The 16,629-nt window shown below is 40.2% G+C and overlaps 1 protein-coding gene across 5 annotated transcripts in view; it reads left to right on the forward strand.

Moving 5' to 3' along the window:
- The window catches only part of ADCY9 (adenylate cyclase 9), a 98,135-nt gene that overhangs the window by 64,295 nt on the left and 17,211 nt on the right, over positions 1-16,629 (forward strand). For all 5 annotated transcript variants that reach the window (XR_012654647.1, XR_012654648.1, XM_075059247.1 and 2 more), the window contains 3 exons: positions 2,698-2,906; positions 10,801-10,960; positions 13,963-14,111. Coding sequence is in view for 3 of the 5 variants with exons in the window: in XM_075059247.1 (XP_074915348.1) it covers positions 2,698-2,906; positions 10,801-10,960; positions 13,963-14,111 (518 nt within the window). In the remaining 2 variants the exon portion in view is untranslated. The remainder of the gene's footprint in view (positions 1-2,697; positions 2,907-10,800; positions 10,961-13,962; positions 14,112-16,629) is intronic.

Consider the following 16,629-nt stretch of genomic DNA (forward strand, 5'->3'; position numbering starts at 1 on the left):
TGGTAACTTTGACTTTGATTCTTGTTCATGTCATAGCCTCATGGTTATCCCTGTGGAACCCAAACCTGCTCTGAACTCAAATGTTCTAAGTCCTGTAAGTGTGCTGCATTCAGAAACAGGCAGTTCAAAACACTGTGTAATGGTAAGGAACAGTGAGTAAATTGTAACAAACTTGGTGCTTTCTGCAGGATTCTGCACTGAGCATAAAAGTCCTTAATCCCCTTGGGGGCTAATAGTATTGCAGGCCTTAATCCCCTTGGGGGCTAATAGTATTGCAGGCTTTCCATGTCGGTAGATATTCCTGCCTGGTTGTTTTAAGCAAGATGTTTTAAGTTTACCTATAGTGACATTAGGTGTCAGACTAACTCAGGCTACGTTTCCATGAGTAGCTGAAAAGTTGCTGCCAAAAGAGGGAGTTTGCTCTTTCCGCCTTGTTCCTACTCCTCTCTGCTCTTCCTAATGGCTCTGGTGCTTATCAGGCTTCCCTGCTGTGAGCCAGTTTGTTTTACTAGCCTAACATAAAATATTCATGTTTTGTTTTTCTGTTTGGGGCTTTTTCTTTTTCTGTCTGGGTCTGTTTTCTGCTGTATTGACCCAGCAGCTCACAGAGAGGTTGGCAAGCACCAGAGTCAGTGCAAGATAAGTGTCCGGCAGCAGGAAGGAGAATGAGCCCTTCCCTTCCAGTAGCGTTGAGCTATTAGTTTGGGTCATCCATCTGGCAGAAATTGCATTGTGATAAATGTAGGTGTTGATTTCTTTTCTTCCTGGTATGTCCTGCATCTGAGGACAGGTAGGATTTCTGCTTCTGCTGCTTGTTGCTTTCTGTTCATGGGCTGCTTTCTGTTCTGGGCAGCATTGTCACATTGTCCTTAGCAATAGCCCCTATTTGCTTGTTTTCCAGTGTTTACAGATGAGGCCTAGCTTAGTTTTTTAACAAAGGGAAGCATAGTTGTGTTGCAATTCAGTTTGATCACTTTGTTCCGAAACTCCATACTCATCCTGCAGCACTGTATTCCAGTGGCATCTCTCTGAATAAAGCTTGTGTAGCAACAACAGGGAGAAACTTCTCATGGGATACAGCCTGCAAAATTTGCACGAGCTCTACAGAAAATAGGAAATCAAGTTCTTTCCAATTGAAAGATTGGAAAGAGAAGCGAAGCAGTGATAGTCAAACATATACAGATTGACCTATTAATGTGGGTATGTAGGAAATTCATAGAAGGAGCAGGAATGTGGTCTGTGTGTTTTGTTAGTGGCAAGCTATTAATTTGAAAATTATAATGTAAACCTCCCTGGAAACAGGAATCTTCATTCTGTAATAGTAACTCTGCAGCACTGGGGCAAAACCTGTTAAAGCCTTAATATTAGCATAGTACTGGTCCAAAACAATAACAACAAAAATCTTGGGAGAGCAAAATGATTTGTCAGCACTGCCGGTTATTTAATTGTCTTGCAGTAAACTATTGCTGAAAGTAACTTCCAACACCATTGAATTCACCTCTAATTACACAGTGCCAGCTGCATGCTTGGTTTGTAATTGTTCTCTGTAAGTGGCTCCACTTCCCAAGAGCTTGCTTAGCCTGTTCTTATTTGGAAATTAAGGCACTACTTAACACTGTTAGGGCATCCTTAACACTGTCACTTCAGGATACAGTGCTGCTTTCCTTAATTCAATTTATGTGACTGTCTGTGTAGACTAACAGGATTCTGCTACAGTTCAGATTAAAAGGTAATTTTGGCACTGAATGATGCTAACTGAATATATTAGTTTGCAGAGAGGTACAAATGAGGAACGAGTTCATCTCCCAGTATTGCTGAGTGCAGATAGTGTTCTGAGGAGCAGAAGAAATTTCTGAATTAAACCAGAGTACAAGACTGTAGTAGTATTCAAACTGGGCTACTTCATGGTAATATAGATAACATACTTTCTGTTTTTCTTTGGAACTTGCTTTCTGTGGTCCCCTGGGCAGATATAAACACTCATAAGACTGGGCTATTCTGAGTAAGCCAGGATGTGGAGCTCATAATCTAGTTTTCAGCTGGACTGGCCAAAGTAGCACACAGCACAGCTGCACAAGCACTGGGGCCAGGACAAGATGGGATGGGAATGTGTGGTAAGGGGTTACAGAAGAACAGTACTTGCTGTCCTGGGCTCTGATCAATTCAGATTACATAGCGTCCCAATTGCTGCTTTTAATCTGGAAAGGGAGATGTGAACTCAGCCACAGGCAAGTAACTGTTTATGTAGAGTGGTGTTTGGAGGGTCTTCTTAACCATTGGAGCTAAAAGGTTTATTGTAAAATCTATTATTATTTTAAATGAAAATTCTTGAAGAAAACGTCTTATAGCTTTATCTGCTAGTAGTTATGGTTTTTATGTTTCTTTACATAGAATAGGCAATTTTCATGTGGTTTGTTTTTGTATCATAGTATTCTGTAAAAATCACCCCAGACCCAGGGGCTGTGCTGCCAGTGCGTTTTTTCAACACAGACTTATTCTCAGGGAACTGTGATAGCCATTGAACTACCTTTTCTGTTTCTTGTTTCAATACAGTACTTACGTTGCATTGACAAAGTGGCAAAAAGTTCTGTGTTCCTTTATTTGTTTTTGTGAGCTGCTGTTTATGGTACAATTGAATTCAGCAAAATAGCATTTATTAATTTTCATCCCTTCCCTCAATCCCTATATTCCACACAGGTTATAAGGAATGCTCCAGTGAAGACATTTGCCAGTGCTACCTTCAGCTCGCTCCTGGACGTGTTCCTCTCTACCACAGTCTTCCTCATACTCTCTGTCACGTGTTTCCTGAAACATGGGATGGTTGCATCCCCTCCACCACCTGCAGCAGTTGTGGTGTTCGTCATCGCCATCCTGCTAGAGGTGCTGTCCCTTGTCATCTCAATTAGGTAAATAAAGCATAAGAAAGTCTTGAAATAGCAGTGACAACTAAAATGGTGGCTGGCTTGGGAACATTTTGTTTGACAGCATCCCAGGAACTCACTTGGACGATCTGTAATATTTGGAGAACAGTGTTAGTGAAGCTAAGAAGGCTTGCGGCAAATCTTGTGCAAAGAGAAGTCTAGCTACAGAAATTGCAGGAGAGAAAGGTGACTCTGATTGAGGCCACTTAAGGAGACAGAACCTGCATGCCATGCCTGCCCCTGCTTTTATTGTTCCTTGGGATGCCACACACAACCGGATATCTTCTCCCCTCACAGGGCCATCAGAATGAGGGAATTCAAACAGAAAACTAATATCTGTCCTTCAAAAAAAAAACAAAAAACTTTTAAATTCCTAGATAAAAGTACGCCATTCTGGTGTTAAAACTTGAAATAATTTATCAGATATGCAAAGAGCAGTTCTTTTCTCAAAAAGAAAAAAAATTTTTAAAAAATTACAAAAGTCACATTGCATCTGTTCAGAATTAGTTTTCTTAATCTTCAAGTCTCATGGGTTTAATATTCAAATAGTTTGTGTTTTCTGTTTGACACATAATTGGAGTTCAGCATTTCCCCTGAGTCCTGGGCTGCATGACAGTCAGCTGCTGCTTGCAGAAAGGGTGGCTTCGCAGGACTGTGCTCGGCGGTGCCACCCCCCATACTGCCTCTTTGCAGCCAGCAGCGAAGAATCCCCCGTCCCTGAACTCTTATACGTCCCTACATCCCCTGTGCCTCTGCCTCTCCTGTGCCCTTGGAGGTGAGGCTCAGCTGCAGATGCAGATACCTGGTATTTAAGAATGACTCCTCATTCCTGACTTGTACCCAGTCACCCAGAGGATGTGTGTTCTCGACCTCTAGGATGCTGACGGGCCTTACCCCAGCATTTTTAACTGGTCAGCGAACGGTTACTGTGCGGTTCCTATATAACGTGGGGTTTCCCCCAGGCACACTGGAGCTACTAACACATTCAAGTATAGCAGAAGACTGCAGTTGTACATGCATTCAGTAAAGCTCATGCTCTCCTGGGTGTGTTGTCTGATTTATACAGATACTACATGTAACCTGTTATTAACCAAGATGATAGACTAATAGTAAGTTGTTTGTTTGTCTATACTTGTGAGAGCAAGTTTATTCTGCCCTCCTCATCCCCTGTTTTCACTGCACTTCCTTCTGACACAAGAGCATGTTATAAGGGTGGTGTGTGGAAACACATCCCCTCACTTGTAGTTCTGCAAATCTGTCAGGTATGTGTAAGTTAAAATGCTTTTGTAATTACAAGTTAGAAGCAATTTTGCTGTTGTTTCAAAAGAAACAAGAGATTGCAGTTTGCACTCTTTTATTTTGACTTTTCGGGGTCAAGGTAAAAGATACTATATTAGTACTTCAGTCACTGAAGCAAGCTTGGAACTCAGTGTGCATATAAATGTACGCAAGCATATTTACATGAAAACTGGCATTTAGGAGTAGAAAGATGTCATTTATGAACAGTGGAAATGCTTTTAAGGATAGTCTTTCTTAGCAGATGTATTTGATTGTTGCAATTTGAATAGTATTGTAGTTCTGGAGTTTTTAGAAAATCTAGAAATTCAGAAAGTGTTAAGACCTGTACTGGGAGATGGTTGAACTGGTAGGACTGTCATTCTAGTGCATCCTAGAATGTTGCTCTGTCCTCTCTCTTGCACCAGAAATGCATTTTCCTCTTTGCAGAACAGCTTCTGTACTCTGTCTTGGGTAAGGAGGGAAGCTTTTTTTGTTGGTTTAACGTGCCTGGGCAGCTCTTTCATCACACCAGGCAGGAGAGTAGGAAGGCAGCAGTGAGCAGGTGGTCTGGGTTTAGTGGCCATGGCATTGTATCCTTGAATTTGTTCAGCTCTGAGCAACTGAACCATCACTTTGCAGAAGAGCTAGTATCTGCTATCCAGATATGTTTGGAGAAAATTTGCGTTCATTCACCTGGTAGGTGAATTTTTACTCTGTTTTAGTATTTTTCAATTCATTATTGTTCCCACTTGGTTTTCCAATGCTACATTGCATTTGCCTTTTCTTATTTTGTATATTTATAAAAATTACTGCTATAATCTTAGAAACTTTTATATGTAGGTACATAGGGTTTTACTTCAGTCTTGTTCTATGATTGGTGGTTTATGGGTTTCTTAAGGAGATGGAAGATTTTTTTTTTTTCAATATGCTATCTATATAGTCAAGAATTTGCAAAGTGGTTTTGTCTTTCTGGCTGTACAGAGGTTTAGCTTTGTTGCAGCAGTATGTTGTTGAGAGCCATGCTTTCTGGTAGCGAGCCTGGGCCATTACTGAGGTGAATTTAAGTGGTTTTATAATGTTTTCTTAACACTATTTGGTTTTGCCACTGACATTTCTAATATTGTCATGAGGCTATGTTGGCTTAAAGCCCAAATTTTACGTTCTGAGCTGGCTTGGATGCCTCTTTTAAAGTCAGTGAGATTTAACAAGCAAGTGTTTCAGGATGACTCCTAAGTCTTAGAAGTATATATATATTTTTAATATTAATCATTCTTTTGTGCTTAATTCTGATTTGAAAAACAGGTTGGGAAACATCTCACACTGTGGAGAACACCTGTAGCCAGCCATCAAAACTCACATCGTCCCACCTTGGCGTAGTAATAACAAATTTTCAATAAGCACTGTATTGACAGCATGCAGGACTGTCTTTATCCTAACAGGCACTCACAGGAGGTTTTGGGATGCATCCTGCACAGCTGCTACGGGTGCAGATGATCGGTGGTCGCTAACACTTGCTGCACTCATTGGAGTCAAGCTGACAGTTGAATCTCAAGACCCCACAAATTCTCCTGGTTAGTTTGGGAAACAGGAATCACTGTACAGGATAAGTGATTGCTGCCCTTCCCTGTGCCCTCTCCGTCAAACTGGCAGTTGAGGAGTGGGGACGTAGGAATCAAGTCACCAGGTATCCCTTGCTACTGTAGCTCTTGTTGTACAAGTGAGATGTGTCGCTCCTTTCTTTTGGTGAGAGGGAAGTGTCTGCAAATCACTCTGTATTTACTCCAGAGTTAAAAGGAATTGGTTCTCAGGAACTTGCTACCATGGAGTCACATTTGCAATCTTTCCTCTACTAATGAGACATAATTTGTATTTGGCTTAACTCTGATCATCACATCTAAGGTGAATCTCTTAAAGTACAAAACAGGATCATCTCAGATCTGGGTAGGTCTTATCCAGGGTACCTTCTTGAAAATAGCATCATATGATACACCAAAAAAGAGCAGTCTTTGTCGATGAAAAATCTCAGAAGCTTTCAGGTAGGTTTTCAGTTTTAAATGTAATGGCAACGGTGTATTTGGGGGGGAGTTTTGTAGGAAAAGGTATCTGTTTTGGCTTGGAGGGGTTTTTTTGTTTTGCATTTATAATATGTATTTACTTTATAGTAAATACATAAAATATGCTTTTGGGCCCCTCTGGTCTCCACAACCTGAGGCACACACTTCTGTACAGTCCCCTTGAGCAGAAAGAAGAAAATCATCTTTTTCCTCTTCAAATCCTCTTCAAAGTGAGGACTGCTCACTCTGACCACTCGTTATGCACAGAAACGGTGCAGAACTTCCTGTGCAGAAATGTCATCCCAAATGACAATCACAGAATACCACCGAGATATCTTAAGGGAGGAGATTGGACTACAATGCTGGGCACAATCCCAGAATTTCAGGAAAAGGGATTATTTTAGGACCAGAAAATTCTTGCCTAAGTTTTTCATTGTATTTTCATTATCGTGATGCAAAACACCCTGCCTTTAAATTAGTCTAACTTTTAATTGAATCCAGGACTCTGCCTAGGAAGTACTCGCTACAGCTCTTGTGGCTAAGTCCTTTAGTCCAGCTGCAGGAGTGGGAGAGGAGAGCACTATCACTGTCTGTACAATGAGAAACTACTTTAAACTTTTAAGTTTTAGAAGAGCAGAAGTCCTCATGGAGCAAAGCTTACAAAGGAGAAGGATGTTTGGAATCCTCTGAAGTGTCTGATAATGAATTATTGGAGTATCTATAGATGAGGATCCCACTGTTACTACAAGTGCCACTCTAAAATTAATTGTATAAAGCTGCACGTAAAAATTGGTACTTCATTTGTAAGCATGTGGAAGATGTCATCTCCTGTTCTGTAAACGTAGTGCCAAGAATGTTCTTCTGCCCACTTGAAATGTGACTACTTTGACTTTCATGGGTTCAGTTGAAGTGTAAGAGGTCCTAAAGTTCTGCTATTTTATAAAAATACCTTGGGACACGTCATTGAACATAGAAGAGTGTGAGATTTCACTTGGGATTATTAGGAGTGCTTCTGCAGGAATATAGGTAAAGGCATCTGCTCACTATTTTAGCTGTAAATACAGGATTTTTGTTAACTAGGTACTTTTGACATCTAGTTCTTGTTCTCAAGTAAAACTTGTTATAAATAAACTTGTTTTAAAAAAAAAAAGTGTTGATTTTGATAGCATCCTTCAGTGAAGAATTCTGGGTGAAGTGATGAGGCCAGAATAGTGGATATTTCAACCCTGTTCAAAAGAGTGGGAGCTCTTGAGTTGATTGATGACTTTAGAAGGACCTTTCTAGAGAGCAAAAAATATATCTTCTGGATGAAGAAAGCAAGTACAATCAAAACAGTAGAATGGGAAACTGCTGTTGTCTGACTAAGCAAAACTGCCCTTTTCCTGGTACTTCACCTTCCCAGGCTCACCAAAGTAACACTCATGGTCTGTCCATAGCTGAGACCCTGTGGCCAGCCAGTTGGATCTTCTTAAATTCCTAATGACCGGGAACAGAAATTGTTTTCTGCAACTAGAGCTTAATGAACCGATTCTGTTAACAACATGACTGATACAGAGTATTGATGCAAGGGAAAACAATGTATTCTGTTTGTCTTTATTTATTTCTAACATCTGTGACTTTGGTATTTAATATCCCACCAAATCGCTGCTATGCCAAAAGCTTTTGATTTGAACTATGGGAATTGATTTTAAACTGCCAGTAAATACAGAAATGATGGTAACATTCTCCATTACCCATTAATCATTTATGTCAGAGTTACTAATTTGAACTCCAGCTTGTGTAAACATCTTGGATGCTTTAGCATTTAAGCCCTGTTGAGCTACCCACTGACACTGCATTATTTACTGATACTGCCCTGTAGCCATTAAATCTGTCTGCAGCTCTCATTGCTGTCTGGATTTAATGCACTTCTTATTTCCTGCGATGGGAAGGTTGTGCTGTATTCACAGGCTTTTGCTGTTTTGTGATGGATGAGTTTTCAGTCATTTTAATTCCAGAGTGCAGAGCATCGTGATAAATACCAACAACCCCCCCCCCCCCAAAAAAAAAAAAATCAGTGCAAGAAGGTAAACGTTATCACGAGAAATGTGGTAGCGACCTGGAATTTGTGCTAGCTTTTTTGAAACACACAGCTGCCTAAATAAAGAAGTGTCCTCATCACAGGATTAACTGATCGGGTTTGCTGATGGATTTGTTGCTATAGTTCCCCCAAGAATTTGTCCAGGCATGGAGGCTTGGAAAGGAGAAAAAAAAAAAAAAATAAATAAAAAAAGCTTTCTGCACCATGGAGTCCCTGTTGTGTGGGTTGGGGTGAGAGACATGAGCTGCACTGGGTATCTGCCACGCTTTGTGTGCCACAGAGTTGGTTTCTGCGCCAGTCTGCATGGGAGCGACATGGGAGATCACGGAGCGCGTGGGCAGAGGTGTCGCTGATCTGCCTTCGGAGAGACGGGCTTCTCCTGGCTCTCCACCCAGCCACCGGCGGGGAGCACGGGCACGTAGGTTAGCCCGGGGAGTGCTCTGCCTTAGAGCCCAATTCGGTTTCCTTTCTCACAGTTCAGCCATGAAATGTTAATCCTAATTCATAGGCTTTGGGAGAATTGAACTTTATTTTTAGAGACATGAACTTGGGTGGCATTTTCAGAAGTACTCGATACTGGGCTAACTTGGCTGCCACTGAAGACAGGCATAGCTCTGTCATTGATGTTAGAGGCAACTGAGTTAGGACAGTACATAACGCTTCAGAAAACCCGGTTCTTACTCGTAGAGCTTTTTTTAAAAAAATATTTTGCTTTATATACATTCTTTTAGTTTCTGTGCTTTGTTGGAAATTCTTTTTTATGGTGGAATATAGCTATAACTTTTGGTGTAAATGAAAGGCCGTTAAATTAGGAAGTAACAAATCTGTGAGCACCCTCTCGTGGGGTCCGGATGTATTACAGCGTTCCCATCCTGTTACCCCAAATTTATCTTTTTCTATGCCTTTAAGTATAATTTCCAGATTTCAATATGTTAAATTGGAGAACAGCTCTTGAAGCTTCAAAAAAATGCTTGAGCTCACAACAGTGTCAGAAATCTAGACCAGAGAATTAAAATATCATTCATAAACAATACATCTTTAAAGGTGTGGAATAAGCGTCAAATTCACATAAAGAACTTTAAATTTATCCTGTTCTGTATCAGGCTTTTATCCAGCATAATACCTTTTATTTCAGGCAATTGTGTTAAAAAATCAGTGGATATCTTTTCTCTTTTTAAAAGATATAGGAAATATGGAATCATTTGTGTAACTTTGGAGATTGTGAATTTCATATTTAGTGTATGTTGCATTTATACTTTTTTTTAGCTGTGAGCATCTCTGTCCAAAAAAAGTAATAATTATCTACTGTTTGGGCTCTGCTGTAGTCCACTGTTATGACAGCAGAGTTACCTGCCTAGACTGATTCCAGTAATTACATACATCCACATGTAATGGCTTTAAATGAAGCTAACTGTACTATGTTACCTTTTTATGTCTTCATAAAAATAATTAGAACCTTGAACAGCAGTTGCAATTTTTCTAGAGTGACTAATGTTTTTGAGCTTTAAGAAGGAAGTTCTCCCAAGGAGTTGTTTCTGTAGATAAAGAAGTTTTCTGTGCAATGTCCTCGAGCATTAAGCATCCTTTTACCTTTCCTCATTCACTTTAACAATTAGAAATGCTCTCATTTAAGAAGTATCTCTGTTAAGCTGCTTTCCAGAGCTCTTCCAGTTGGCTCCTTCAGCACTTCGCAGGTTTGGGCCGTCGTTTTATCAGCAGCTTGAGGCAAGAACCGTTCCTTCCCGCGTGCCTTGTGCAGAGCCAACTGGGTTGCTGCGATAGATACCAACAGGCGAGCGGAGGAGCGTGTCAGCTGCCAGCTGGCCGCCGAGGTGCTCATCACAACTGCTTCTCAGGCTCCGCTGCCTGCTGAGGGTGCCAGCTCTCAGCCCACACTCTTCTTCCCCTTCCCTAATGAGAGGGAACGGAGGCTGATTGCAGACGGGAACTTCTGTCGGGGTGGTTGTAACTGGGAGAACTGGTTTCGGCTGCAGTATGATGTTAAGACGGCGTGGATTTGCACAGCCTCTGGGTGACTGTTAGCGGAGTATACAGCCCTGCTTTTCAGACGTTTCTGGTGTTATTTCAAGCAATTTTTTTATCTTGTAAAAGCTGCCCTTCTCCCCACCTGCTTTAAGGCTAAATACTTATGAATGGAGAGAAGTCTTTCCTATGCTTACCTTCCAAGTAAATGAAATTTGGATTTCAGTTTGTTTTCTCAAAGCCCACCATCCCACTTGCTCTCCCTCCCTTTGCTGACACCCCTTGCTGGAGCAAACAACCAGTCATCTTTCAGCGAAGGTGGATTATTTCCTGAAATTACCAACAGGTGCTATGGCATATAGTGTGCTGTGATTGCTCATACAGTCTAAGTGAAGGATTTGAAGTTATGTTATTACAAGTAAATTAGATGTATGAAGTGATGCGCTGAAATTAATGCCTTGATCTGTGATTTCATTTGTTCCAGAATGGCGTTCTTTCTGGAGGAGGTGATGACTTGCACCAAGCGTCTCCTGGAGGTGATATCTGGCTGGCTGCCTCGACATTTTTTCGGTGCAATCCTGGTTTCTCTTCCAGCTCTTGCAGTTTTTTCACACTTCACCTCTGATTTTGAAACAAATATACATGTAAGTTGTCGAACTCTGTTTCATAATCTGACGATTTGGATCTAACAAAGCTTGTTGCTTGCCTGCCATGTTCTTTTCACCTCCCTCGTGCTTTACATCTGTTTGATACAGATCCCTTAGAGGGATAGGGCTTTTGTGTATGATGAAATGCCTAGTTTGTTATATAAATACAGTCACTTTCTTATTTGAAAACTCTCATACAAAAGAGGAGAGGGATACCTATAAATGCCTGCCCACATGCATACTTTTTTTTCATTAGACCAAACACTTCTGCAGGTGTTTATTCTAGATAATGCAAGGAGTGTATCTCAGGCTTTTCATTGCATTCATTCTAGTTTTGATTTAAGAGTTCGTAGTCAGAGATGCTGTGTATACACATGCATGTTAGTGAATTTGCATGCATGTTAGTGAATTTCAACAGCAAGAACAGTATTAGCAGTGGATGGTTTTTCTTTGCAGAGTTAGATGGAGAAACTCAAAGGAGAGAGTTCTCAGTACATAGAAAGGATTACCCTGCAGGGGCTGCAGGAATGGTTAAAGGAATGCAATAGCTGTCTTCTGAAAAGGAATGGAAAGAAATTGGCATGTTTAGCCCAGTCACAAAAAGGTCCACAGGGGATTTGGTGTCTCCTTTAATAAGAACATTCAGAAGGGGGGAATGAGGGGTTAAATATTGAGGAGGGGGAAGGACAGTTTAATTTAAAGGCTAACTGTAGCATAAAATCAATGCTTAAAAACTGTTCATGAATAAAATGGACTGGAACCAGAGATGAATGTTTCTCTGCAAGTTTCTCTTATGTAGCACAGTGTATGATCCTTCCTTTCCAGGATCTGCAGGGAATTTTGTTTCACAAATCTCTTGCTATTTCAGGGCCCTGGGTGTAGGTGACGACCAGATCCTCATCGTTCTTCCTATCGCAGTTTATTACTGGGTGTTGAGAAGTGTTTGTTCCATGGGAATATGTGGACCAGAAGTTCCTTGGTCTTTCCTGTTTTAAACATATATTCCATGGTTATCACAGTCACAGAAGAATGTATCTGACATTCTTTCACATCCCATGTTTAAAATCATTCTGCAGCTTTTACCTTTTGTGAACTTCAGTTAATTATTTTTAAGCTGTAAATTTTTTTTTTCCAGTTTAATGATGGTCTTTCTCTCTCATGACTACCAGTAAACTAATTGTAGGAATGTTTTCCTCACACTGAAGGGAGCTGAAAACCTTCAAAACTCTCAAATCTGTCCATTGATTTTTATATCATCTCGTTCATCACCACCCATGATCATCTCTCCAAATGTTTAAAAATAATGTTGGAAGAACCATTTTATTTGTGTATTCTCGATACCTGTTCAGATCAGGTTGTTAGTCAAAATGCTTCAGGCAGCAGCAGTAAGATGGCAGTGTTTATCACCAAACTGAGAATGAACTTTGCTTTCTTTCCTCTTGCAGGTCCTCCAGAGTCGTGGGGTTGTTGGCTCACTCTCCAAGAGATGTCCCAACTCGTCTTGTGCTCAGTGTTTCAGCAATCATGGAGCTCTAGGAAATGGAGTCAATCTATAGAGGGTCAGGTAAGTGTCATATTTTACTATGACATGGTTTTGCGAAGTTTTTTTTTATTCATAGCATTTTATACCCTCCCTGGATATAAAATAATTAAAATCAAAATTAACAAAAACAGCAATAAAAAAAAAACTTTCCAAAGCCATGCATACATAGTAAAACACAGCACTTACTGACCCTCTGTAGGCTGGCTTCATGCTGGGGCATCACTTGGAGTGAGAACCAGTGCTCTGCCACTTTAGGAGACCTGAAATGGGGGGAAAAAAGTAAGTTTAAATTATGGTGTTTTTATGGACAATTCTGAAATTCCATTTATCCATTTTTGAGTCATTTAAAAAAACAACTGTGCTTGTGGTTTAAAAATGGTAAATTATGTAAGGGTTTTTTTCCATACACTGTGTCTACTTCTGAATCACATGCTTATTTGTTATGCTACAGTATTGCTAATCTGCAGTCTCTGCACTTCAGCTGTAAAGGAAATTTAAAATGAGAGAGAATGATCATTTGATACTGTGAAATGCAGTATGTAGCTAGAACTGAACTCCATAATGCAGTTGTGGAGTCTCTGTTTTAGCTTGGATGGTCATGAATATTCTTGATAAAACCAAAATTTGCACATCAGCTTGAGAATTTGGACCACTGTAAGATTGTATCTCGGGGAAATGAAGACATTCCGGGTAACAAATCTGTCCTGCACTTCCTTTTCTTTATCCAGTAAAGATGTGGAAAGGGAAAGGTTTTTTGAGATAGGACATTTGGAACAGAAAATCTAAAACTGTTCTTTCAAATTGGCACAAGTGGTGGTGTTGCCAAGCATCAGCTGACAATGACTGATACCTGCCTTTTGTTATCAAACCAGGTTTTTTTCTTGTTTGGATTCACCTGTTGCTGTCCAGTATGATAATGTCCTTTAAGAAGTGTTTTTAAAAGTAGGCAGTTGGGTGAAGTTTCTGAGGGTGAATGTGTTCCATGTTTTCAATGCAGTGGAATGTTGATATTTAGTTTAAAACAGACAGGGTCTAACCCCAGCAACTGAGAGGAGGTTACCATTAATATTTACCTTGTTTTCCTCCTCCCGTTTTTCCTCCTCTCGTTTTTTTAACAAGAAGAGGCACTGAGCTTTTTGTAAAGGTAAGCTGAAGGTATTGAAAGTTACTGAAATAATGGTTGTGTAATGCAGTAATACAAAACTTCATTTAGGGAAAATTGTGACAAACTACTTGTGCTACAAGTTTTCTTGCTCTTTGAAGGGAAGACCTCCATCTTCAAGTGCTGTCTCCTGATACAGACACTGTGAGGGATTACTTACTGTGCACATAATACAGATAAAATTAGATACTTCTCTTTTGTATCACACATTCTTTAGTTTACGCCAGCATTTATGTGCAGAAGGGCTGTAGTCAGCAAGAAGAAGCTAACTCGCGCTCTCTCTCTTTGTTGCAGTACACCATGTTTATGTGTTGCGCGATTCTGATCACCATTGTGCAGTACTGTAACTTCTGCCAGCTTAGCTCCTGGATGAGATCTCTCTTGGCAACCGTAGTAGGAGCAGTGCTTCTCATTCTGCTCTACATCTCCTTGTGTCCAGACAGGTGAGCATCACACCTTATCACTCATAGGCTGTGTTTTAGGTGGACAAATTTGGTTTTCTATGCCAGTAAAGTGAGGATCTAATGCATGGGATTTTAGTATCTGCCATGACTTTCTCCAGCATCTCAAACTTAATGATTTTATTTGGGAAGAGTTCTGCCTTTTTTTTTTTCTTTTTTTTTTAAGGATTTCAGGACAATATCTGAGGGGCCCTTTCCTGTAATATGTTTTGAAATGACACTGTCCTCAACTGATGCGTTTCTAGGGCACACTTATTCTTACCAGACCCATAGAACTGCCTTTCACTGTTTGTTTGAAAATCTATTTTATTAAGAAATTTCTGAGGCATTTAGTGGTGTCAGAGAGCCCAGTTGTTCCCCCACACCCCTCTGGATTTATTTTTGCCCGTAGGAACCATGTATCTTTCTTCCACCTCCTTCCTCAAGGAGTTTTCCACTGTGGAAGGCAGGTGCTTAGCTTTAATAGGGCTCTAATACGCTGTTTCCTTTCTCACTTTACTGCCTTCTCAAAGGATGCTGCAAGACAGTAACCGGAGGAATCAAGTTAATGCCATTTCTGTGCAATAACCTTAAGGCTTTTCAGTTTTTCCTCTGATAAGCAATTTTATCCATAGGACAACTTGTTTGCAGTGTTCTCCTTCTATTTGCTTGCCAAGAGAGTCAAGGGAGTCCTTCCAGCCATCCACTCCTATTGTCAAAATTTTATAATCAACTTGCACTTCTCAGTGGCTTAAGAAATATCATAGCCCTTGGCACTCTTACCATAGTGTAGACTTTGCAAGGACTTCTTATGCTAGATTATTCTAGTTCCTAACCCTTTTTCAGAGGCCTGCTGAATCATATGGTGAAAAACAAGAAAAAAAACCCAAACAAACCCCAAAAAGAGTTTGCAGACACATGTTTTGTGTGAGTATTTAGCTTTTAATCCCCTCTTCAAATAACTTCAGTGATCTTTTTTAATCTTGATCTAATTTATGTAAAAAAAGACAGGGAGAATAAAAGTCACCCCTTAATGCCTGTTCACATCTGTAATTTGGAAGTGGCTGTAAGGGTTGTAGGAAGAAAGTCTTTCCTTGGAGGAAAAAAAAAGACTTGGAACTGGGTCATAGTTTCTAGATCATATTAGACTAAAGAAAAATCCCTTTCTTGTCTGTCTGCAGAGCATTTGGACGAGGCGTGCAGGACAGTTCTTTCTAGCTTCAGTGGAGGGAAGTAGTGTTCAGTTTCTGGATGCCTCCCCTTTCTCATCTTTGATTTGTCCCTTTGGTTTTAGTTGTCCACCTCACCTAGCATCGTCTCTCTTCCAGCACGCTAAATGACCCTCTCCCAGTACGAAAGCTGACTTTCCACCGGTTGGCTTTTTCTTTTGTAACACGGACACTTTCGCTGTCCAACCACCCGCTTCACTGAGAAGTTAACCCCAGGTTTGGTTTTTCAGGGAAGTTAGTGAAGAGCAAACCCTTGCTGCCAGTTCTTGACTCCCTGGCTACTTTTCCATAATTCACCCCAAGCAGGGGTTCTTGCAGCTCATTAAGCTATATGTGTGCTAGCATGTCTGCATGGAGCTAGCATGGCGTTAACTAGATGCTGGTTCACAGCAGAGCCTTTTAAAATAGGGCAACACCGTATATTTGTAGTACCAAAAGTCTTCATACAAAGGCAGGCAGTCAAGCCAAAGCATGAAAAAGGTATAGTGGTTGACAGTCCCTGAGTGAGTGTTTGAACAGACCTCTGTGCATCCATGTCAAAGGCATTTTGTCACAGAAGAAAATCAGAAGGTCTGGTGCCATAATTGTAACTCCTAATTCTTTATTCAAAGACAAAATTTTAGAACAAATTATATGGGCTATTACTAAATCAGCTCACGCATAAGCTCTGTATTAAGACTTTGCAGAAAGGCAGACACAAAACTTGGGATTATCCCTACATTTCAACTTTATTAAGTGACCAGGAAAGTCTGTTCCTCAGCAGAAAGGTGAAGACCTTGCTGTTGTATCAGTTCATAGCATCAGTGTTTGCTAACTACTAAAGGGGTGGTATGAATGTTAAAGAAACATTATCTTAAGAAATTTTGCTAATTATAGCATATTTTTGCCTGTGGTTTGAATACCAGTGACCATTAATGGGCAAAGTACAGAACTCATGGAATGTGTTGTTATTTCATCTTTTAAAAGTAAATATTTAAAGTAATAGACAGAGCTGTTCAACTGCAGATCTGAGAAAATGATTTATAGAATTGATCATGAACAAAAATAATACAGGTTGAATTAGTGAGACCCATAACTTTTGTTTGTTAAAAATAACTTTTTTGTTCCTCTTATCATTAGTCTGGATAATATGTTTTGTCACAGTGGTAATTGCAGCTTTGTATGCATCACAGGCAAATCCATTCTGCAGATTTCTTTGCTTCTTTTTCCAAAAGTAACTAATCCTGAGAGTTGTAATACTTGATGGTGGTAGAGAAATTGTAATGCAAGTGTTGTGGTTTAACCCCAGCCAG

This window comes from Buteo buteo, chromosome 29 (genome assembly GCF_964188355.1).
Source record: "Buteo buteo chromosome 29, bButBut1.hap1.1, whole genome shotgun sequence".
Taxonomy (NCBI): Eukaryota; Metazoa; Chordata; class Aves; order Accipitriformes; family Accipitridae; genus Buteo; species Buteo buteo.